Source organism: Lagopus muta, chromosome 4 (assembly GCF_023343835.1).
Source record: "Lagopus muta isolate bLagMut1 chromosome 4, bLagMut1 primary, whole genome shotgun sequence".
NCBI classification, from domain to species: Eukaryota; Metazoa; Chordata; class Aves; order Galliformes; family Phasianidae; genus Lagopus; species Lagopus muta.
In genome coordinates, this window is record NC_064436.1 from 13,583,736 (window position 1) to 13,610,463 (window position 26,728).

Below are 26,728 nucleotides of genomic sequence, written 5' to 3' on the forward strand. Positions count from 1 at the left end.
ACACTGCTCCTTCCCTGCCTGACTTGTGAGGTCTGGGTACACGTGCCCCAAACCAATCAACATCTGTCCTGTGCCTGCAAGAACTACTGGCACACAACCAGCCTGTTCTCGTGTCAGGTATGTGAGCACAAGATGCGCTGCAGGCCTCTCCGCAAATGGGCATATACTTAGCAGCAACTGCTAGCAAAGATACCAAACATCAATGTAACCACGTACTCTTATGCAATTTGATAAACTCATCTTTACTCATTAATAGAAATGTGTCACTTCTGAGCTGAAACAGCCCAAAAACTGGTTGAAGAACAAACATACCAAAAATACGCACAACACGTGCTACAACTTATTAGAGCCATTGTTGCAGACCACAGACTCCTTCACAGTTTACAAGCAACAACTATTTTTCAACCAAAGCAAGCAACTATGTGACACAGGTCTACATTCAGAATCCACAAGTAAATTGTTCAGAATTATTGTGATTAATAAAAGCTGTAGCTCCTTACATATCCAAAGCCTTGCACAAGTATTCATGGGATAACCCTCTGAAAACAAACTACTCTCTGATAGTTACATTTACTAGGGTTTTTCTGGCATGGAATCCATCCCACATTAGTAAAGCTCAAATATCCTCCTTCAGGGCATAATAGAAATGGAGGTATGCTGGGATTTGTTAATGAATTTGCCGCCTCACCAGGATAAGGGCAGGAAATCATTCTATTATATTTACTTATTTCTGCTTTTAAGCCTAGTTACCTCTATTAGACTAGCAATTACGTCACTACAAAACCATAATCACTAGTCACAGCTAAAAGGTCTTGACTAGTTTTTTCTCTGTACAGGACTGAATTGATGCTCATTTTAACAATGACAAAAACAATTAACTGCTGCCTCTTCCCTAAATCACTGGTTTTCAACCTGCAGTCTGCAGATGCTTTTGGTCTATGGACTACTTCTAAGAGACCACAATGAATAATTAAGGAAAACCAGCAGGTTTACCGTTAATCAGGATAAATTTGCTACATAGGAAAATGCATCTTCAGTACAAAATCTTAGAGGCCCCCCCCCCCCCCCCCCCAAAAAAAAAAAAGCCTGAAAGTCACTGCCACAGTTCTTCCTTTTTGCAACAGGAGCAGACCTCGGAATTCTTACAATGGCTTTGACCTCTCAACTGCTGCAGGTGAAAAATTTTCCCAGAAAAATTGAAAGTCTGAATAGTTCAAGAATTCCACGTTACTGTGATTTCTGATGGAACATTCACCTTTATAGCTGCGGACTGGCAGATTTCATTATCTTTCCTCAGTTCATCTGTTCTGGCAGTGTTTATAGCTGTTAATAGAAGTCTATAAAACACTTCTACACAACAAAATAGATTTCATCTAAGAAAACACAAGCTGACAGCAAAAGATGCAGAATACTCTCTTTTTCTTTCCTACACATTACTTTTTCTGAGCAATGAATTTCCAGATTTATCTCATAAAAATCCAAACACTGCATGAAGACTACTATCTACCTGATCCACGCACCACCATCATGAAAACAACCACCACTCTTACCTAAATAAGACTTCAAAACACTCAGAAATACAATTTGTTTGGCAATGCACTTTGTTGGCCTTCAGCACAATCTTACCATTCCATATCATTTAATGGAATGCCAAATAATCATACTGGACATAGATAAACAAATTTGTATCTTCATATAAACCAAAAATTACCAGTAATAAAAATCCAGAGTCTGTTTACTTCTATCACAGAAAGATGTAAATGCTTTTCCACATCGTGAACCCATTAAAAAATAGTTTAATTTCTCCTCTTCTTCTCACGAAGAGAGTAGTTATGCTCTTTTTCTAGATATTTAAAAGAGAAAACTCTTATGCTGTAACAACTAAACCTCTCCTGGAAATCTAGATTCTGTCTCTGCCAACTAATTATTCTGATTATACCAACCTTTTCACAAGCACTCCTTAGTAAAATCATCCATATTTTGAGGTTACTTTAATTGATTCAATGCCTTCTCAAACACTGTACCATGCTTTCTTTTTACTATATTTTGCACTTAGCATATAATTTCTTTATGTTTCAACTGCATTACAAAATCAGTTTCTGCAGTGTCACTCCACTCATTTTCAATACCCTAATTATAGAAACATAACTATTTGTTGTGCTGACAGTCAAATCATATGGAAACTGACTCTAATTAAAAACAAAATCTTGCCTTTTCTTTCACAACTTACAGAATTCTTAATACTCTGAAAAAAGGCACTTCCTAATACTTTCAATATAGACACCCACAATTAGAATGGATGATAGATCATCATTTTTAGTCTGCTCTCCAGTTAGAAAAGAGGAATAATATCATTTTCTCATCACACAAAGGTCACGTAGAGGTAAATGTTAAAGTTTGTGGATGATGCAGATGCTCCAGCGGCGAGTGATAAAGAAAAGGCCACGCATTTCCATGTTTTTGGAACACAGTTCAAACAGCGTGCAGTAAAAGAGAAGGCTATAAATATGACATTATGGAGGAAAAAAAAAATACTGACTTAGAACTTGAGCCCTGTTCATCTTATAGACTGAGTACTGCCAGAAGAAAAATAAAAGCATGCCATCATTTAGTTAGAGGCTACTTGTTAAGTATAAGCTGAGGAGAAAAGAAGGGATACAGGTGCCATTTTGGTTTTGGTTTTACAACTACTCTAAAGTTCATACACTTACTGCATAAAACCTACAGAAAGACAAAAAAGGACCATGATAGTTGAAAGACATAACAGTTCTCAATACCATCTGCATTTCATTTCTAAACTCATTTAAAAAAAAAGAATGTAGTAGGTAGTGTAGAATCAGTTCTGAAGGAATTCACAACCAGAATACTTTCTTAAAATGTTTGCCCATTGCTGACTTTGTAGAAAGGCCCTTCAGCTACCAAAGCAAACAACTGAATGATGTGAATTCAAACATGTAATGACTGTAAGGTCAGCACATGACTGCTAAGCATTCATGACCTCAAATTAAGAGGTATTACCCTTTATCTACTAATCCTCAGGTCACAAATGTACAGCCTAGTCCAAGAACATTAAAAATTCCTGAAATTTGCTTACACCCCACTGCTTGAGAAATAGAAAGCCAACATGCTTGAAGTGATCAGAGAACTGAAAAGGGAAGTTCTGTTCTCAAGTAGCATATTAAAGAAGTCGTGCCTTCCAGTTACGCTTTCTGTTGATGAATTCCCCTATGATTTTTATATTGTTATAGAAAAACAACTAAATTCCAAAAAAAAAAGCACTCTAATTTTACAAATTCTAATATTTCACATCCAAAGCGGAATTTTAAAGAACAATGAAAAAGAGGCTACGTTCATCTTAGTAGTAATGCACTTGCATGGTATTAACTATATGATAAAATCACCTGACATCTACAAATTAAGTTCTACATTTTGACAGAATGGTTAGACATTGTTATTTCTATAATGCTTTATTTTTTGTCACTTCTAGCACATTTAAGACATGTAAGAGCCTGTCAGAATCACTCTGGTGGTAAGATTACAAAAAAGATTTTTAATGAGAATAAAATCCTAGCCCATTACACTATCATTACACATTTTATATCCAAAATTTGCTTGTTAAAATTTAACAGGAATACTTGCACTTCCCATACTTAAAAAAATGCACAGTTTTGCTAAGTTCTGGATGAGTTCATGGAGACTGAAGAAGTTCTGTGAACCTTCTAACTGAGAGCAGTTTTCACTACAAATTTCATACCTAATACGTGAGCCTATGATTTCATTAAGATATCAACAAGATTACTTATTAGCTTCCTGAATTAGGATCTCTTACGTAATGACTGGAGGCTGCTGCCTTGATTTGTCAACGCCTTGTGCATCTGCCATTTTTGCATTTAAGTACAGAAACAGAAGAAGCTCCAAAAAACAGAAATATAGGTGGCAACTGTATTGATTTCTTATTTTCTCATTAGCTTCCTGTTAAATTCTCCACTTCTCTGCTTACACCAATTAATTTCTGGAACCAAGCTCCTCCTTCACTATTCATCTGCCACAACCTTCTCAACACTTCTTGCAGAAAATGACCTTTGATTTGAAATTCCAAATGTACAGTATTTTGTTTCAATCCATAACTTGTGGACTAACATGGCTTGTGGAAAACAAGTTCTGGAGACTATTCTGGTTACATTTTTTCTTCACTTACACTCCTACTTCTCGCAACTTCGTAAACATGATGATAAAAGAAGCAGGAAAACAATCTTTCAGTCAAAATGTAAGATCGAGGACACATTTCCATCTCCAGGAAAGTCCATGGCTCACCTGAAGGAATACCAATTAAAAAAAAAATTGTTCATTTCCTCCAACGTTGGGGCTTGTAAGAGGAGGGAAAAAACTGACATATAACAGAGGGAGCCATCTGGCAGACCAGGGCAAGACCTGGCTTGTCCAGCACTGTTATCAGATGATCTTCTAGCAAACTTACTTGTTCCCAGATCGACCTAATTAGGGATAATGTTGTATATATGCTGAAGCAGAGAGGTATAGAAATCACATCAAAGTCATCACAGCTTATAATATAAAACATGCCAGAAATAAAATTGAACCCTGAACACATGGAATTTACCATTCTAGTGCACAGCGCATCTCATGGCTATCTTCCACATCACCACAATATCAAAGTGGTAGGAAAAACAACAAAAGTTAACATACTACTACAATCTGAGTATGATGGCCCAAAAATGGGTCATAATCGGGTTAGATGATATGCCCCGTGGGAAAAACCTCAACACAGAGTGAAATTTTCCATTAAGTGGTCATCTGTGGTTATGACAATAAGTTACAAACCTCTCTGTATCTGGGATAGAGGAACCCAAAGACAAAGGAATTAATCCAAAAATTGCTCTCCTCTGAGTTAATTCTAAGCTAATAATGCATATAGGACAAACTGCAACTGGAACAGACTTCAATAAATACGTACAGCCAGAGAGGAACACAGTCTGCTAAAAACCTGAAAATGGCTTGGATTTGTCCATACTAGCAGTAAAACCCGGCTTAGAAGAGGTTCTGGATGTCAGCTTTGCTCGTATGCAGCTTTGGAATGGATTTTAATCTTAGCTTAATTGCCATATACAGTCCAAGAGTGCACCTGCATGATATGCTTGCATGAATCTTAAGGGAAAATACTGAAAGAGAAGACATTCAAGTCCAGATAGTTCATGTGCTTGTAGTGTTGTTAAGAACAGTTCAATAACTTAACTGGACTATAATAAGATAGCCCTATGAAAATATGAAGGATTATTTATTGTTCTATGATTTACTATGAAAAGCAGAGAACACTCCAGCAACTCTTGAGGCATGTTTTCACCATCTTCCTTCATAATCCTCATTACAAAGCTCTTATTCTGCCTCGGAAAGCAGATGGGAAGAGATAAGTAGCAATTAGGGGCTTTACTGCCCCTGTGGACTCTTCTGATGTACACTTTTTCACAGATCTTTAGAAACAGGACACTTCTCCCCATTTTAGTTTAGGTATACTGTCTGGAACGTCCCCAACATCATTGCATGAGGTCTGGGGTTTGTTCTTGTTTTTTTTTTTTTTTTTTTTTTTTTTTTTTTTTTTTTTTTTTTTTTTTTTAAAGCAATATAGAATGCTGTATTCTTAATTACTTAAAATTAATGATGTTATAAATGAAAGCTCCACTATTACTTTCATTGTTCACATTGGGAAACTGAAGTACTTGGATTTCCTAATATTTGTAATCGACTCTCTAAACTTCTTGCGTGCTGCTGAACCTATCGTGTTTTGACAAGCCCATTTCAACTCCCACTGAAAACAACTAACTTGGATCAGACCCAGCATTTCTTCTTAAACAACGAACTAGAGAAGCAGAATAAATCCTGCCAATTTGGACAGGAATAAACAAAAAAATCTCACAAGCGTTATCTCCTTTGTAAATCATCTGTACAGAATTTTGTTCACTTATCACCTATTTGAATGTTGATTACATTGCTACTATTGCAAATTTCTTTAATCTCACTTTACAAGCTGTTGCTCTTTATTAACAACGCCATTCTACCTAAATAAAATCCAAAGAGGAAATAAGCTTCAGAGTGGAAAGAAAAAATCCTGGGGGAAAGATAGGTTTCATATTATTATTATGTTGGAAATTCATTTTCAAACTTATTTAAGATGGAGGAAAAAAAACCTACTTCTTAAAAGAAATAAGCCAGGATAGCGTGGTTCTAGAGCCTTCTTAGAATTACCTCAACTTTATCCTTCTGTGGGGACACTGCACAATATCCTCCTACAAAGCAGCTGCACTAATGGAAGATACACCTGTCCTCTGTTGGCCGTTAAAAAACCCCTCTGCCAGAAGGTGCTGTTCCTCAGATCTGCTCCAGACACCAGCAAATGAGGGTTTTCTCTAACACATTTAAGTCCAAATGAACCACGCTAGACAGCTAAAATATTTTCCAAATACTTCAACTAACACAGAAAGGATCAGGTAAGCACAGACGTGAGTAATTTTACTCAAAGAAGTGTTTCCACTACAGTGTTTCTGGTACAGAGGGAAACTGCCGCGCTTCAAAAGCATTGTATTGGATTGAAATGCGGAGCAAGTAGTGTTTGTAGCTATGCAATAATGAAATAAGGAAATTAAAACCGGCCTTTTACTGCAATTGGTTCTGTAGATTACTATATAACTAGCAAACTTTTCTGATGCAGTTCAATAGAGCAGCAAGTACTTAAAACAGTACAAAGCAGCTAGCATATGCAGCCCGTTAACTAATACGGACTGAGAGTTGAAATTACAGCCTACGAGATTTAGGTCTTAAATTACTTAAAAAAAAAAACAAAACAAAACAAAAAAAACACATTAAAACAACAAAAAACACTGAAAAAAAGACATTTTGAGTCCTTATTTATTTAAGGTAGGAGCAACCACTTGACCAAATGAACTTACTGTCTGGCCAGTACATTCATTACTCAGGTAAGCATGAACTTGTTTGTCAAAAGCCTGCATTTGTTTTGCTGAATACATTCTCCAACTTGACTGATGGGCTACAGACTGGCCTCTCCTTAAACCAAAAAGGTTATACCTGAACCTCCAATTAAAGGGTAACAACTGGCAGATGTGAGGAACATCTAGCAGGAGGCTGATGTTGAGCAGATGGGCTGGAGTGCAGCAACCTTTTCCATCCGTTTCCACCCACTGCTTTTGCACAAGTGCATAATCATCACGAGCCTGACACTACACTTCCTCCAACAGCAGTGGGATACCCCCTGCAGAGCACAGTGCTGCTGTAGTTAAACAAGTACCAGAAACATGGCTGACTAGCAATCGCCCAGCTGTGTAAGCCCATGCTGCTGGCTGCAGTTTCTTGAGATATCAACCTTTGCAGAGAAGATAGTTAGAGAAGCTTCCATTTCCAAATGCTTCTACTTGCATGACACCGCAGCTAGCCTTGCTGTTATATTTCTGCTAAAACAACTGCCAGTACAGCAATACTGTAAATCAGATCACTGAAGTAATAACGAAAGTTCGGGGGAAAAAAAGTCTTCTTTACTTCATTTCCAAGTAAAGTAGTCTCATGAACATTTCTTCCTGAATGAAGGCACATGTGGAGAAACATGCTGAAGGACAGGAAAAAGACAAAGGGGACTTCACTTAGGCACGTGTCCTGTAAACCCTGACAGTTTGGGAACTATGTCTTTCTGCAGAGGCAGATCTGTACAGAACTTCAGCATTATTTGATACAGTTAAGAAGAAGGTATTTCTATTTATGGGAGCAAGGAGAGAAGTATTGTTTCTTTCATGAAAACCTCACACATTCCTGTAAAGTCTGTCTTAACCACTGAGCATAAGATCCTGTCTTACATGTTTTGTAGTCTAAAAAGCTAGATAGTCTTTCATTTATGTAAACACCTGTAGTCTCTTTCTGGTTCCTGATGCTATTCTTACTTACATTCTTTGCTGTGTGGAAATCCTGACCGCTAGTATTTTACCTTGCAGAAGGAACTAGTTTCAGAATTTCTATTGATAGCAACTTCCAATCAATACTTTTAACTCGTAAACCAAGGAAGGAACTTCCATCACTTTCAAGCCTTTTTCCTCTCACCCCTATATTTTGCTCATCATGCAAATTGTCCATGTTTTTAAAAACTTCTAGCGTGTTTTCAACAGCAAGCTTCACAGCACCATTTACAGGAAGTGCCCAGCCAAAGCATTAGGCAAGAAGACAAACAGAAGACAGACAGACTTAGTGAACACCTGTTAAATGGGGGCAATGGCACCAACACAATTGTCTGCCACTTCATTTCACACAGTAATAGCTTTAATGTCCTTCATGGGCTCACTTTTAAACACCAGTTCTACAACATCAAACAACAGAAAGCTGAAAACAAATTCAATTGTCTAGACTGCATCCAATCAACTTTTTTTTTTTTTTCATACAAGTAGATTTACTCACTTTAGTTTTCTTTCATATTTTTAATAACTGCATATGCTCAAAATATTGCCCTTTGGCTTTCTGTAATCTTTTGCAATGACAAACCAGTCTTCTCCATGTTTTAATATTTATCTTGCTATAATAAAATTTCTTACTCTATTAAAAAATAGCCATCTCATCGTTATTTCAAATGTTCTCGAATTATCTCGAATTAGTTTTATTTCATGTTTTTTTTCTTTTGTCTCTTCTATGTGCTTTCTAGCTCTTTTTACTACCATCTCCTCAGTTAAAACATTTTATATTCTACTTAGTTTCTCTCTTCTTAAGTCTCAGACTTCTCCCACACAGATGCGTTACAGATCATTATGTAGTGTCATAATGATTAGCAAGTAATTTTAAGAATTTTTAAAGCATTTTCTTTTGTTCAGTATTTCAACATGAGAGTATTATGCTAGAATTACTTCATACATTGAATGATGAAGACTGGCTGAGGAAGACACTTATTTCTTTAATTATTTCTTTCCCCCCATAACAGCAAAGACAGACAGACTGCAGGCCTCACCACTATGGCCCCCGCACCTCAGGTATTTATAAACCTGGATTAGATCCTCTCTCAGTCGTCTTTTCTCAAGGCTAAATAGTGTCAGTTCACTCAGCCTTTCTTCATAGGAGAGATGCTCCAGGCCCTTCACTATATTTGTGGCCCTCCACTGGACTCTTTCCAAGAGGTCCCTGTCTTTTTTGTACTGGGGAGCCCAGAACTGGACACGGTACTCCAGATGAGGACTGTATGTCCTCAAAAGTTGGTTCTTTTACACACAGAGTCAATATAATGATTGCACAAAGAGACAATTAGTACATTTCAATCATTCTCAGATTTTCAGAATACTTTTTAATAGTTTACATATCATATTTTTTTTTAGAAATATTTCTTCTCTACTTTTCAAAATGACCTTATACTGCATGATTCCTCTATTCTCTCATTTGGAATGCTCTGCAGATTAGTTTTTAACTTGCACTGATTTTACATATGTGCAGTTCTGCTGACATTATTTCTGTTACTCTAGACTTAGATGAGAACTGAATAAGGTATTTGAAAATATGTAGTCAGGATCTACTTCCCCTTCCTTTCTACGATAATAATCACATCTCTACATGTTATAATTAAATAAAAACTGCTTAGAATTATCCAATATTTCTTGATTCTGGCCTGCAACCAACTATTTATGTATGAAAGGGGAACAGAGGTACTTTTAGGAAGTGCAGAACATACTTTAGTGACAAATACATGTTATAATTATTTTACACATGTAACTGTATAGCTGGATCGGTAATAAATGTAAGTGGTACACTACTGTAATTGAGCAAATACATTACTAAGAGCAAGTACAAAACAAATGGATGTAGGGCAGCGTTGGTGTGGGCTAACTTAAAGGGAACACTGGTCATAGAGTAGAATTGCACTCTCCATTTGTAGAAGCATTGTTTGAAGAAAGGATGACGCTTAAATTTACACTCCATTTGTTTCTTTATGTGTTTAAGAGACTTTCTGCCAATGAAGTACATTCACAGTACTTTTCAGGACTACAGGACTGCCTTCTTTTCATACATGAGAAAAAAAACTGTGTCAAATAACATCAAATTTGTAAACACACTGATTCCTACATGCCAGCAGTCTAGACATCTCACACCACGATTTCAAGAAAGAACAGTAGCTCCGAGAACTTTCTGAATTACAAAACACATTTTCTGAGGCTTCTATGAATGTAAATCTTTATTCTACCTGATAGAAGGTCTTGCAAAAAATTTTTCCCACAGAGACAGCCTGGATGCAAGATGAAGCAAATGCAGCGCAGTGTTTTAAGATGCACTGTCAACAGCTGAAGTTAAACATACATTTAATTAAACTGTATTATGTACAGACACACACACACACAGTGTCTGCATGTGACATAAAAACACAAATATTTGCCTGGAAGATTAAAGTTGTAGATTACTTTCCAATCTACTTTTTCTATTATAAATTTATGAAATTGATTATTTAAACAAATTAAATTGCATGTAGAGTTCATAAATATCCGTCTTTCAGAGGATATTGTGTTGCATAAATTCTAAATTGCATATAAGGAATCACAGCACATTTCAAGTTGCAGGCACCATCTCAGCTGCTGGTTCATTATATATATCTAACTAACAGCGGTACATTTAATAGACTGCAAGTAGCATGACATTTTTGAGATCAACTTCGTTTTTTCATCATTTCACTTCCCATGAGTAAGAGAGAGTGAGAACACCAAAACTGCAGTTCTGCACATTGCTGGTGTTCATCTGTTTTCTAGCATAAAGTAGAATAGTCTGCACTATAGAAATAATGCGTCATATTGATCAACGATGACCCTCTAACTCTGACTGTAGATCTTTCTTACCAACTGGTGATTCTTAATAGTGATTCACTTTGCTCCGTGAGGATTTGTGTTTGGGTGAGCGGCTGGCCTATCCCTCCTCTCCATTTTGCTTACTGCACTAAGACAAATTCTGTTTATAGTACCTTTATGTATTCAAGTATTTAATTTGTTTCAGAAAGCATCCTAGCTTCCACTCTTTACATTTTCAATTATGTAACAATTGGATTTCAAAAACTTTCGAAATGACGTAGTAATTTCATCACATTTCTGATTTGCGTTGCATTTTCTCCAGTATTGAGTAAAATGGGTAAACCACTAATCATGGAAGGACTAACTCTGCAATAAAGTACTAAAAATATTTAAATTGAGATATATTGTGTAAAGCTGTCTTGACAAACCTCAACACTATTATCATTGAAGCAATCTAATTCTCAAAAAGCTGAAGCTCATCAAAGCTGAGCAAAATTTAGTTATCCATTGATTAATAATTTGAAATTAATTCTTATATATTCAAACATCCACCCTTCAAACACAGGACAGAATAGACCACCTGTATGTTCAGAACAAACCTAACTATCTGATCTGGAATTCTATCAATTCCTAACTCTCTGGAAGTATACGACTTTTCCTTGGTTTTTGTGAATTCCCACTCTGTTATTCATAATAAATTTCTACCATCAAGGCTTAATGGAGAAATCGCCATCTGCAACAGGTGAATTTCAATTTCTAAATCAGAAAAATGATCTGAAGAGGAGCTTCTAAGACTTTGAAGCTAAGAAAAGACCTCAGAAAATCTGGAAGGCTGACGTATCAATGGCCAATGTAACAATGTATCAGCTACTGCTACAATTCTTATAAAATATTTCTATATCCAGGCAACATCTGAACAACTACCTCTTTAACCCTTCCTGCTCTGCGTACCTTTCTCTTTCCTATAAGTTTCTCAGAATTATTGCATTATTATTTGTTAAGATACCACACCAAGCTAGCATCCTCCCCTCTGCTCATAACTGATGTCATAAAGACATCATAATTCACTTGGAAACAACAAAGTAAAGATGCAATAGTACAATATATCTGGGATATTTCTGTTTTGTTTTGTAGGAGGCAGGGAGAAGGATTATCATTTAATTTGATTTATTTAAAAGCTTTTATTAAGCCTAACACTGTAAATCCTATTACTAATATATGCATAATGATACAATTAAAGATTAATAAAGTTATTGTAAATCATATCCGTGAAAATTGAAAAATAATTTCAGTTATCTTAGTGGTTGTTCTGTGACATTAAATATAATCTGGAGCATTAGAAATATATATATTAAGCTTTCAGACTGATTTAAGAAAAAAAAACATTACTTTTCCATCAAACTGTAGTCTCAGAGAAAAATATCCCTCTCATAGCCACTGATTACCAGCATTGTAAAATACTGTGCCATCATATATATAAAATACCAAATATATGTACAAGCAGTATATGCATTTTACATTTCTTTGTATTGCTAAGAATGGCATCCCGATGCTATCATTTAACTCATCATGACATTCCATCAATCAAACACCACTTTTAATTATACACCATTCTGCCTTTTCTCCCAAAGCAAACACAGAAGATACACAACGACCTTTTCCAACCAAAATATACACTTTACAGAATTAATATTAGATTAAGAATCAGTTTTACATCAGCTATCAGCCTGTCAACTAATGTTCTGGACCCCTGCTACTGACCCAGTACCGTACAAGCTGTTATTATGCACTGTCCTACATGTCATCTGTTCCCTGTGCTGGTCTGCTCCAGAAAGACAGACAGCTGCAACAGTATATCCCTGTTCAACCTGAGGACCATCTGACTTTAATTGTAGCACACAGCTTGATGTGGGTCTGGTTATGAGAAGCCAAAGTATCACACTGTAATAATCTGGAAAAGCAGAAACCTGCCAACACAAGGCTGCAAACAGGGCTTGGGCTGTCTGGCTGTCTGACGGGCTGCAGGAAATATGATTAATGAGCAAGGTATAACGATATCAGGAACCCGATTAGCACCACAAAAAGGTCACAGATCAAAGTAGTATGCATTTCATGAGCTCCAACCATTGCATAAGATCTGTGGACTTAAAAAGGTAAACTGAAACGCAAAGGGAAAAAATATCCGTTTGTGATAGCTTACAAAATGAGTGCTTACAAAACAATGATCACTAGCTCCGTCTGAACCAGGAAACTTTAAGGAAACATCAACTGGATGAATCGGCTGAAGCTGCAGTATAGCACATGTCCTTGATAGTATTTGAGAAAGTAAACTTCAAGCATTTCTCATAAACACTCCCACTCTACTTAAAAACAAAATTTGATGTTGACAGCATCATTCCATTAAATATTAAAAAGAAGAAGCAATTTAATATTTCTATGTGATTTTCTCAGATTTACTCCACCGCCAAAACAGCAGATCGTAAAGGGCATTGCCCATAACACCACTGAGAGGGCTGCCACCACCAGAGTAAGGGTGAGTTTGTCACATAAAAGCAGTTAATTGTGGCACTGAGGCTTACATTTAATACTACCAGACAGACAAAAACCTGATATCTGATTTATACTAACAGTATCAAGGATATACAGTGTCATGAAAAAGGTTGTTGTTTGATACATGTTAATATACTGTCACTCGGTAAATTATTCCACACTTTCAAAATTAACTTATTTTTTTTTAAGAAGTTGTATCTTGCCCAATTATGTAGAGCTTAAAAATGCCATTTCCCTGAAAAAAAAAAAAAAGTTGATTCTGAAAACTTCAATTTATAGCTACTTTTGTATGTTCTCTGAATGCACCATTTGACAAGTGGTACTTTTTTCATAGCAGAAGTCATGACATCAAGCAGATTACTAACAGTCTTTCTGACTACAATACTTTCAGAAGTCACATTCATTGATGAATATCTACTTGAAAAAAAATTTGAGAAGGAAACATTAATTACATTTAGATATTAAATAGGATCTTCCAATTTTGTACGTAATGCTGAGCAAAATTAGCAAATAGTAATTTGAAGTACTTGTAACCTTCATCGTTCAAACATACAATGGTTAACATATTGCTGTTTTCAGACTCAGATTGCTTTCTCTTTAAATGAAATAGTGGATACATATCAAGCACTTCCCTTACAATGTTCTCTGAACTGCTTCTTTCAGGATTTAACAAAATAAAGATTCCCTTAATGTAGACTGCGTAAAAAAGAAAAAAAATTACATTTAGAATACGGATTGAGTTTATTACTTTTTAAGAGAAGACTTAAAAGGGCTTTTACGTTTTGTGCCCCGAGTTTAACCGTAGTAATCAAACATACCTGGCTCCAGCAACGAGGCACTTCACCTTGCCAATATAGCTCAAGTGAGAGATATGAGAGAGGTACAAAAAAGGCAGACACTAGCAGCAAATGTTTTGGAAAGTCACAGAGGATTGAAGGAAAGGCAGGTCAGAAAGTATACAAAAGTACCCTCTGTAAATGAGAAAAACCTGGCACCATGGCTAACAATTACGAAAAGAAAATTAAGAGCTAAAATCTTAGAAAGAAGCAGGAGATAGAGAATAACTTGCATTCATTGTGTTGAAAGCCAGATCTGTAATTAATTGAATGAGAAATATATTTTATGCAAAAGCTGAAACAGAGTGGTGAGAGATCAAGGCCAAAGGCTGCCTTTGACAAGTCTGCCTGAATACATAACTTCTCATTTCTCAGAATACTCTGAATCACCAACATATGCCAAACTCAAAAGGGTGTCAGGCCACCCCCCTAACCGATTACCTATCAGCACAACAGTAAGTTGTGTTTGAACACAGTTTGCCAAGTAGTCCTGCTTTATGTTAGTATATTTTATACCTCCCTTAAATACAGCTTGCGTATACTTCTACACAAAGCCAAACACTAGATTCACCTAACACTATTTGTTATTATTATGGTGTACCCTGCAACTGCCACAAAAGTTAAGGTCATCAAGCTCAAGAGCCTACATAAATATAGATCAAACAATATCTCTGAAGACCATGGTATCATGTCACCAGTAAAAGTGCATTTAGAAGACTTTGCTAACTTATAAATCACAGGTTTGTACAGATCTGACTACTCTGCATTTTTATGAATAGCAGCTCCAATGTTTTCAGCACTTCATTTTCAATGCTCATTTTCTAGCTTGGGAATGTCAGGGCATTATCAAGTCAAGGCCTGCTTCCTGTGAAAAGTTTCTAATAATCTTCAACCCTTAATTCTCTCTTTCCCAGTAGCTGATTATGACATGAGAACTCCAGCCCTATGTTCATTAAAAAAACAAATTCATTTTTAGAGTGCCACTGATGCAGAGTCCTCCCATTTTGGAAAGAACTTCATTTAATAGCTCTGAGAATGTGCTGAGACGTGAACAATACTAATGTAATATATATTCTTTAAGTCATTATCCTGCTCAGAGAGCACAGCGAAGACAGGAAATGCTAACACCAGGATTTTCCAGAACAGAGAAGAACACAGTAGAACAAGTTCAGGGAATGAAGTGAGTGAAGGAGAATTTAGTTTTATTTGTAAAATATGATTTTTATGGAAGAAAGGGAAAAGGTGACAACGTACTTAATATGCAGCCTTCTCTCCTAAAGCATTCACTTGTCTTCAGAGTTAAATGGATACTAAATTAAAATATCTAAAATTACATTTAGGTAACTGGAGTGAAAACCGTCCATGATTAAAAAGCTTTTTCAAGATTTATGTAGAGCAATTATTTTAGTATCTTTTTAGAACTACAAGAACTGACATAAAAAACAACAAGATCTCCTGCTCATTTAGACCACACAAAACTTTTTTGGTTAGTTCTGAAGAACAAGCAATACTACATGCTTTTTTTCTTCTCAAAACTTTTAATTCCACCATTCCTTCAAATTATTCCATTCATAACCTTCTATGTAAATTGTAAGCATTTGTGTCTTACAAAGATCCAGATTACTTCAAACAGCTTGCAAGACAAACACTACTTGACAGAAAATAGAAGAGTCATCTTACCAGTCTGTTTATGCGAACAAATTCTTCTGGGGTTTTGGCCCACGGTGGAAGTTCAACGTCAGACACAACTGTTCCATCATCCATCACTCCTAGATTGTAATTGTTGCTGTTGACAAATATCTCTGGGAGGTAATAGAATTCAGGAATCAATTCCTGTATATAAATGAAAAACAATGCCATGCTATAAATTCTGTCAAACATACTTTGTCACATTAACAAATAATTATTAAAACAGCATTAGGCAGAGGCAGAAAACAAAAAGTCCACCCACAGACACACAAAGAAGGGGGAAATCTGTGATCTCATACTTCCTAAAATTTAATCCTTCAGATATCATATCTCCTTTTTATGCCCGTAACATCACAAAGAAATACAACGCAACATGCTATAAACCAGAGACAGAATATTGCTTTTGGTAGCATATCATCCTCAGAGAAACTTATAAAACTAAATATATGAATATCACATGACACAATCTTCAGTGGAAAGTAACAGACACACTGACAATGTTAAGAAGTTGGGAAAGCACGTATATTTTAATACAGTACAAAATTTGAAGTGCAGACAACTATAAAATTTGAGTGAAAGTAAATATTACCTGAGTTAGTTCAATGCCTACAAGTAAATTTTCTATCAAATCTAAAATATCTGGAGTTATACTATATGTTCAGGAAAAAAAAAGTCAAAGTTGAATCAAAACAAAATTTTTCTTCCATTTACAGACAGTTATCACAATTATGCATCTAGTCTATTATTACAAAAGAAAAAATAACACATCATTTCATGCACACACAAACAAAATTAAAAAAAAACAAAAACAAAAACAAGAATTTCACATGGTTGCAAGGGCTCTGTGAGCTGAATCCCTTGATAGGATTATCATTGCTTTAAACAACTGTGCTGTCCCATGGTGAAAGGGACTGTAACTTGGCATCAAAACCATCTGTGGCTGGGCTGCCTGGAGCTACTGCAAGGAGGCACTGCATGCAACACTCAAATGGGCTGAAGAAAAAAATGCAAGCACATGCAAGCACATAAACAGGAATTATAATTTCCAAGTCTTACAAGAAAAGCACTAAGTAATACTAATGGCTATACAAAGAGCTTTTGAAATAGAAAACAGTGTTCTAGTACAGAATTGATTACAACATGCTAGGAAGCAAAACAAAACAGATTTTCTTTTGAACAAGTGGAACATTTCTCTGTTTTGCACTTGGATATGCAACTTTATAGGCTGTTGTTTTGTAAAACATGTACAAGCTTATATAGAAACATACCTATATCAATGGCTTGAGAATTTTATTTATAGACTTTTAGAAATGCCTGCAAAATCCTGATGTAAAGATTAATAGAAGAAGTCTATTATATATAGTATGTATATTTCTGCTGTTACTATATTTAAAAGCAATTTTGCATGAGAACTTGATATTCAGACTTTAATGTACCAATAAACTTGGCAATTTGATGGATTTAGAAAAATCCAAATTAGAAAATTTACTTCCACTGTGAGGAAAGAATCAATATATGTAATTGCTTCAGGAAGCCTATTTCATAGTAAACAACTAGTGTAAAATTGGTCTTTCATATAGCAACTGCAAACTGCATGCTGCCTAAGAAGTAGAAGCAAAATCAGACTGCTCCACTGGCCTCATCTACAGTGGGTGTAGTACATAGCTCCATCAGAAGCTCAGTAGGTAAGAAACCCAGTCCTGACATGGGTCGGTGGATCAGTGGTCTCCCAGATAGACCCCAAGGACTAGCTATGGCATGAGCAGCTTTCCAAAAGACTGAGTGCAACAGGGAGGTCATCAGATTGCGAATAAGGTCAATCCAAGTAGCCAGGGCAAGAACAGGAAAGATCAAGCAGGAATTAAGCCATTATCACCTCTATCCCTGTGTGAAATACTGTTTGGCTTTTAATTGTTTACAGTCACCTTAATTAAATAGGCAGGACAAAACGTGCTTTTGTACCAAATGCTTGAAAAGCACTTGATAAAAGAGATTTGAAACTATTAACTGAATAGGTGACAAAACAGAAATGTGTCACAGATAGATGTTTGTAATAAAGAAAGATCACTATCATAGAAGTTTCCGTAGATTTTATTACTGCATTCAAAATACCAAGGCAAAATAACAAGTGCAGACAGTTAATTCAGTAGCAACTTGTATTACAAATACAACACCAGACCGTGATGGTGGAATACTTAAAACATAAGTCCATTACATATGCCAATGATGTTTTTATATACTTAATTATAAATACACACAGACATTCCCTTGTTTTTTTCAATATCAGCAGCCATTTAGCTTCCCAGAACACACATTGTTTTCATTAGATTGCACAAGAACAATAAGCAGCCCTGGAAACTTCAAAATCATCACTAACTTCTGTTACTTTGACTATCAAAACTTCCCATAAGGCATTATTACTTGCTTTCTGTAACAATGCATTTTTTCAAAAGGAGCTCCTCTATTATCTGATTTTGTTATGCTGACCATATGGTAGCACTTATACATGGATAAGGCAGCTCAAATAGATGTACTATTCCACTCCAACTGAGCAGCTCTTAATGCCAACTTCCAATGGCTTTACAGGGATGAAAAGGACTACATTACCTAAAGATTCACGATTTTCCTGAAGTCTGTTGATCAACTTAATAATAAAATACTTACAGTTTTATAAAGCCTACACATATTCTTCATGTATTTCCTAGTCATAATCCTAACGGATTTTATTTGTGGTGTCTTCTACTTTACTTCTTTATGTACTCGGCACATGTATAGAAACTGCAGAATTATTCCACATTTTGTTTATATGATGTCATGGAAAAATGAAAACATCTGTATGATTTGTTAAAGCTATTGCTTTTGCACAATCATGCTGAAAATTAGTTTCAGAATTTCTCTGTTGGAATTCACCAGTTCTCTGGGGTAAAAACAGACATCCTTATGATAAGCAATACTTCATTCCTTCTGCCATGATTTGATTTCATTCAAACTCATGAAAAAGCTCATGGGGAACATCAACATGAATCTATTACACAGCATTCACAGTTGTTTGGTTTTGTTTTATTAAAGATAAAATATAAGATTTTAACAAAATTATTATAAAACTCTGCATATAATTAAAATATTTTTTTGCCGAATGGAAGTCACAATTCCCAAGAAAACTTCACTAACAAGATCTTTTTTTACAAAGTTTATCAATAGAACGTTAGTTGAACATGTCTAATTTGTTTTCATGTTTCATTGTTTCATCCTCAGGCAATTATAATTATTTTTGAAAGATGTTTCTTTACCCTTTTATTTTAAAATCTTCACTACTGTGTTTGTACAGAATTACCTATCCCAACCACTAGGTCTTCCTAGCATCTGGGCTGCTTTTGCTGTAGCTGGAACCCACTTTCTTTTCTATTCAGACTGAAAACAATCAACAGCTGCCCCCCTTTAAATGTATCATTGTGTAGGAATAGCTTATAACTCAAGGACAGAAAGATCAATTCCCAACAGCACCTTCTAACCATTCTTCCCCTCCTGCAATAGGCCATACTGACCACACACCTGCACCAAGTCTGGCAGGGCAGCCCACTGGAACAAGACGTGTACAGTAGAAACAAAGTGCATTTTCCCCGCCAACCAAAATCCCCACCAGGCAAAAGCATCAGACCTGACACTGACATTTCTCCTCTTATTCCTCTTTTCTCCAAAGTAAACAACCTAAAACCTCAGTGTTTCTATCACTGGTCTCATTTTCTTGACCTCTGGTCATTTTCCTCTGGACTTCAGCAGATTTGTCCACATCTTACTTGAAGTTTATTTCAACAGCTCCAGAAAAAGTTCAGAGTAGATATTCAAAGTTTGGTTTGTTTTTTTTTTTCAATACAATTAAGGTTGGCAATAGAACAAGCACACCACAGATATCTAAGGGAACTTTCTGATCCATAAACCCAGATGCCTGCATTATTTAACAACTGCTATATCCGCAGGTTACTACAAATACGCATTTGACTGAATGGGGATATTTTTTTCTTTAGTCTGACAAGTATTTTCCTTTTACACATCTTGGCACAATTTTACAGCAAATCTTTCAAGAAAACCAAAGATCTACATCCTAAATCTTTCAAGTTTTGCTATACTAGGCAAGCAGCTTATCATTAAAAATCTGAATTACTAGGTACCTACTTCTGAATTTGGCTAGTAATTGCTCTTGGACATCATTTACCTTGCTAATAATGTGACATGAAATCTATCCTACACAAAAGTAATGTTGCCAGTTTGGCAGCAACTTAACTCCTTGTAATTTCTGAAACCCCATCTATTAGGTGGAAAAGTATAAAGCAATGCAAAGCATATGTAAAAAGCTTACTGGGTTACAGGGTGTCTTAGGCATGCATATGTTAGGCAGCCTGTTTCAATAAACACAAGTTGCTTCACCTCTGAGACTGCCTCAATCTCCCATGACTTCCTTATAAGCAAAACAGAGAAATGAAGATGAGATTAGGTTACAATAACGTGAGAGTACCCAGGCTGGAAATCCATATTCCAACAGCAGTTATCAATAGCTCACTGTCAAACTGGGAAGACACGGTAATGGGGTCTGCCCTGCATCTAATACCAGTCAATAATCTCATTAATGACATGGCATAGAAGGTGCAGTAATAAAACTCCAGATGACACTATGAAGGCAACAAGCTGTTCAGAAGAAAGGATGAGAATTTCAGCCTATCCTCAAAAACTCTAAGCAAGTACAAAAGAAATTACACAAGTACTACACTTGGAAAACAGAAAAGAAATGCAAAAAGCAACACTGATAACAACTATATTGTTGCAATTATAATGACAAACCAATTTATGGCAACAGGTTTGCTACAAAGCCAGAAATAGTAACTGCTTGTGAAAAAGTATGAACAAATCTACTCATTAGTCAAAGAAAAACAGCAACCAAAGAAGAGACAGACTTAACTTCCCTATATTTTGGAGCTAAAGACTGGTCCCAAACTAAACCGTTTTTATGTTAAACATTACCAAGCTCTCAATGTCTGATTTTTACGTAACATTAACAAAACAAAAAAATTCTAACTGGGATTATAAACACTAGCAGTGTGAATTAAGAAGCACTTAAATGAGTTAAGGATCATGCCTGTCCATTACTTAGAAGGTACTAAATAGTGCTTTCACAGAATTAAAAAGCATTTAATAATTTTCAGAGCAGAAGATATAATGTGAAGACACTCAGTACTGCAAAAACATGAGTGTTAATCTAACTAGTAAATAATAATGATGGTGGCACTAGCAAAATTCCAAAGAACCTTTATTTTGCAGTGCTTAAATAAATGAACAAGGAAGAAGTAGAAAATTACGCAACACACCACCTCTTGGAATCAAAAGATCAGAAGTTCAACTAAATGTTATACTACAGTGCAGCATTAGTTTCTCACTCTGATCACCAGTCCAAGGCCTTCACAGTTAACTGACCAAGACTGGATATGACCACACACATGCTTTGGTTTTCTCTGTGGAACTGTGGTACCAGCCAACAAGAGCTGCTGCCAAAGCTAGCTCATATTAGCTCTCCTTGAAACATACCATGCCTCCAACTAAGATTAATAATAATCTTATGACAACAAGCATCACTAATCCACATTCACTCTCATCACACAAGAAGCAAGGAGAAACCATTTTCATTGCTTTTAAGTTACCAACTGAGTGGTTCTAAATATTCAAGATTCTTTCAGCTGAAACAGGAATAAAACCCTTGTTCTTCCTGCATGTTCCTCCTTCTGTGCAATGAAATAGAATAAATAGCATATACTTTGGACTGACAATTTCAAGATCGAAAGTAGCATCCAAAATCCTTTCTATTTCTATAAATGGATGCATTACACTGATAGGTTTTCATCAGCTATAGAAGTAGCAACAGAAGCCTAGAGAGCTTACATTAAAAAAAACAAATTCTTTTTCTTTTTTTTTTGCTGGTTGCATTCAGTTTCCATTGGAATATATTAGAAAAGGTACAGCTATACAAATATTTAGTTACAGCACTGTAGTACAAGGAGACTTCTCCAGTCAACCTAAACACTCACTCAGACCTTTCCTAGTGTTCAAGGACTCCTCCAAAAGTACTGCTTCCCATTTTATTCTCAACACAGTCCCTCTGGAGACATATTCTTTATCCCTTATCTTCTTACTCTTCATTGTAAAACTAGGTTTTGACCCTTCTAAATCTAAATAAGCATCCTCCTTCCATTTGTCACAGTCAATCAAGGAAGGAAGGGCCATAGAAGAAAATGCCCAAAAATAAGGTTGACGTTCAGATCTGAAGCTACGTAGCACAATACTGATTTGTAACTGCAAAATCCTTGGCTAAACTGGACAGAAACACGAAGAGAATATTCGAGTCTTACTGGTTAAAAATCGATACCAGTTTCTATTGAGTTTTCAACAGCTTAAAACTTCTGGGGAGGAGCAAAAGGACAATGAAACAGATATCTATAACACAAAGGCCAATTCTACCTTATTTCAATCTCCAGGCTAAAAGTGCTAAATTTTACAAAAGAAAATTCACTGAAATATTGTGCAATGTAGAAATGTGCATTGCGTCTTTTCTTAAATGATAGGATAGTTCCCAAACTTCTTTTCCTTTTTCCATTAGCTGTGGGCCCAGAAACACAGATGAAATAAACACAGTACAAAATATGTTAAGACCATTCAGGAAAGTTTTTACCTTGATATCAGAAGTGTCACGCTGACTGTTGCGCCACGCTCTAGAAATAGATGAAAAGGTTCTATCTGCATGATCAAACTTCCCACCTTGTAGATTTAGGAAAAGTGTTGTAAAGGGTTCCTAAAACATTTTAGAAACAATAGTTAAAAACAGCAACATACTTCTTTAGCAATTTTAGGAAACTTTTCATTAACTTCTGGTTAGGTTAATAATGGTGCTGTTCTTCTGGAAGATACGTGCTTAATCAAAAAAAGTTTGTTCTATTATCCAAGAGTGAGAAATTCAAAATTACGTTTATATCTTCAACAAATTATTTAATTTCTACTCTATGCACATTAATGCAGATACAGAAAAGCAAATGTATATGAAATAAATATTCAAAGTCTGGAGGAGAAGCCACAATTAATTGCTTTGAAAAATACGAAAAAGTTCAAAATACCTTAGATTTTCTTAAAAGGAGCATGTAATACATTTTACTTTGTTAAAGGCATCCTATTAATACAATGGCAGCATTAAATACTGATAGCTTTATGATTGTCATTGTTAAATATGTAATTTGTGATTTAGGAAAGAAAAACGTTAGAGATTTTAAAGCCTCCTCTTAGTTAAAGAACACTTAAGCGCTTATTAGTGGATAACTGCTTGAAATTAGCTAAGTGCTATAAATTACTTCAAGGATTTATGTATGCTTGTACCATTCTAACAAGCTTTAATTAATGATGTAGTGCTAATGCTTTCCCAAAGAAATTACTTTCTGAGAGATAAATTGCCTTTCAATCTTATGGAAAAATACTTTGTTTAATCAATATATTACCAATACATAGCATCTGAAAAGTAACTTGCATACAAATTACAGCAAATTTAAAAAGAATAAATTATTTATATCATAAAGTCTCAGAAAATAATTCATTTATTATCATTAGGAATTGATAATTAAATACCTTCATAAGAAACGACAAATGTTCAGTATATAGTTCATTTAGAATATACGCAAAGGAGGAAAGTTAACTATATTTAAAGTAGCATGATAACATACACTAAGAAGTAACTCTTAAGGAGGAAAAGTTTTACTGATTAGATAAGTCCATACCATAAACATTAAAGCTTTCTGCTCAAATTATGAAATACATTTATCCTTGGTAATCAAACTAAGGCCCTGATCACAGTTCTTCAAAAATCTCAACATTCTCCTGTGCCACTGCTTTTAGTTTAATTCATTCCTAGCTATTTTTTATTTTTATTATCATTTAAAAGAAATACATTTTTTAACAATGTACTTACAATTCTTAATAACCACGCGAGTGCAAAACTTGCGGTTGAGTAATGTGTACCGTAGTGAAACTTTGGAACTTGATCATCTTCCCATGATTCATATCTCTCAGCAAAGAACGCTGCTCTCTTTGGGTTCAAAGCTCCAATAGGCTACAAAGTTAGTAGAAATAAACATTTAAGCAAATAAAGATAACAAGATGTATTATCACACCATGTGGCCCACGCTCTTTTTAGCAAGAATTAGTATCACCATGAGTGGAAAATGATGGGTGTGGTATTCCGTAAATGCAGGTGCTGTATTTTATAAGTAGCTGTGTAATCTCTCTATTTCCAACCAGAATCCCAAGCACACACACAAAACTGTTTGGAAAAAGACTCTTTCACATCCATATAGGCATAATTTGTTTTTACTACTGATTATAGATAATCACCCAAACTCAGTCCACAAAATGTCTTGGATTAATTGGATGACTTGGACAAAGACGTGTTAACTTGTGTGCTTCGGAGGGAGACGGGGGTTGAGTGTGATAACCAAACACATCTTTGGAAATTTTAGGGGGGGAAATAGCAAGTAATAGGGTGGAAGAATATTACCAGTGCAGATTTTTGACATTACTGTTCTTGTTCGTATGCTTTCTATTTACCATCTCAAGACAAATTTTACTTAGTGAATAAAACCTGAAACACTGCAGTAGGCAAATAAAATAGCTGAATATTAATATAAAAATGTGGATATAAAATATACAAATAGCATCAAAAAAAAGAAAATCAATCCAACTTTCACCAACATAGGTAAGCAATGAACAAAGACTGACAAAGACATAAGAAAAATAATGCTTCACCATCAACAGCCATGCATTTCCTGAGCAGAATTTGACATAAAGTGTATGGAAAAACGAGTACTTTCCACATTCAGCGCTGGGAAAGCCAGAAGTGAATTTATCTGTTACATGTGAATAATGCTATAAGTGCTTTAAAATAAGTTCATATATATGTGCAGAACAAATACATAATACCATTTTCGTGTATATATGGAAAATGTTATTTGAATATTATTAACATAAATTATGCCCATCCAGAAAGACTATGAAAGTCCTGAAGTGTAACTTCAAAAATGCGCAAAATTATTTTCTTATTTCTGTATGGCAAAAATAAATAAATATACTACAAGGCAAGAAGAAACTTAAGAAGTATCCAAACACAATCAATAACCCCGTTAGTAATTCAAGCACAGTTCAAGCAAAAAACTATTGTGCTATTCTGGTTATTACTTTTCAAATATCTGCTTTTTTGTAGCTCGCATGAAATTTGGCATAGCAGCTTCAAAGTACTTTCTCTTCAAGGATAGAGTACATCTATGAATGACCCAAGATCTTATCTTACGTTTTTTACTTAAAGCAGCTTTTAAATTGCAGTAGGACAAAGAAAACATTTTAGGTTAATTATTATTTTTGCAGTTCACTAATTTGAAATATAACCCCTTAAAATAAGTAGCTCCTGTATAAAAGGATTTTTATCTGATTTAACAAATTTATTCCAGGGAGGAACAAAACTGACTCTAAGAAGTCTTTTTGTTGCAAGAACCATTTTGGAATCTCCATCTGTACTGATTTTCCCTAAAGACTTGGCTATGCTTGAGGGAGGGAAAAAAAAAAAAAAAAAAAAAAAAAAAAAAAGAAGAAAGAAGGTCATCATTAGACAAATTATACGAATTAAAATAGAAACAGTGTTGTGATGTATGGTTCTGTAACAATTTATGCTTTCTCTTTATCTGCCTCTATTTTTATTACTCTCCAAATGAGTATGGCTCAAATCAATAGTTATAAAATTACATTCCTTGAATATAAAGCTAAACACAATTAGAATTGATTTCATTTTCTTTTCAGAAAAAAAAAAAAAAAAAAAAAAAAAAAGTAATAATAATGGCATCACACAGAGATCCATATAGCCAGAACCCACAGTATTGATTTTGGCTGTTATTGTTACAGTTGGTTTCTGAAGCCCACAACAGGACAACTATCAAGACATGTCACATTTATATGCAAACAAATGAAAAAAAAAATCCCCAAATGAAAGAAAGCTTAGGGGAGAAAAAAAAAAAAGAACCATGGAGCTGTGCACTGACAATGATACACTATCAGCTTACTCAGAGAAGTTACAGTGGGAATACACACATTGAATTATACATTACACGAATGCACTGATTTATTGTGGTAATAACATCCACCTCATTAAAAGATTCTGCTTTGCTGCAGTTGGAAGACTACATATTGTTTACTGCTATAAATTAATGGCAACACACAGAACACTGTAGGACCCTTCTAACAATAGATCTGTAATGACAGTGCTGTATATCACAGCTTCCCCAGCAGCTTCATAATAAAATGGAGACAATGTATTGGGCTAATACATCCTACCAGGCAGGCCCATATTTTTCTGACAACTGCTTTTAAGGATGAGGTGATTCTAGTGTATTAAACTGCACTGTAAACAGTTAACTGAGCTTGAGCCACAAAAAATAAGCACAAATAAGCAATCCTCTGACTTCTAATTTCGTAAAAGATTCAATTGAAATGTTGTAATTATTTTTTTTTATTCCAAAACTAACAGGGAATCATGATTATCTCCTCTGTGGATAAACAGCAAGGGAGATGAGTAAATTCAAACTATGCTAGATGTAGCTGTGGGACCGGAAATTTGCACTACTCAACATGGTTTCCCTTTGCCTCAAAGTACTGAGGAAACAAAGGCTAAAAAAGCCCTCACATCCATAAATTTCAGAATTTGTTTTCTTTACAGCACCACTTTTAAGGTAAGAAAATTAGGTATTAGCTCATCAATTAAAA

The 26,728-nt window shown here is 35.2% G+C and overlaps 1 protein-coding gene across 5 annotated transcripts in view; it reads right to left on the reverse strand.

The window, feature by feature from the left end:
- Positions 1–26,728, reverse strand: part of LRBA (LPS responsive beige-like anchor protein) — a 365,719-nt gene that overhangs the window by 75,981 nt on the left and 263,010 nt on the right. For all 5 annotated transcript variants that reach the window (XM_048942610.1, XM_048942611.1, XM_048942609.1 and 2 more), the window contains exons 45-47: positions 23,892–24,032; positions 22,611–22,730; positions 15,887–16,039 (exon numbers count right to left, since the gene is read on the reverse strand). In XM_048942610.1, coding sequence (XP_048798567.1) covers positions 15,887–16,039; positions 22,611–22,730; positions 23,892–24,032 — 414 coding nt within the window. The remainder of the gene's footprint in view (positions 1–15,886; positions 16,040–22,610; positions 22,731–23,891; positions 24,033–26,728) is intronic.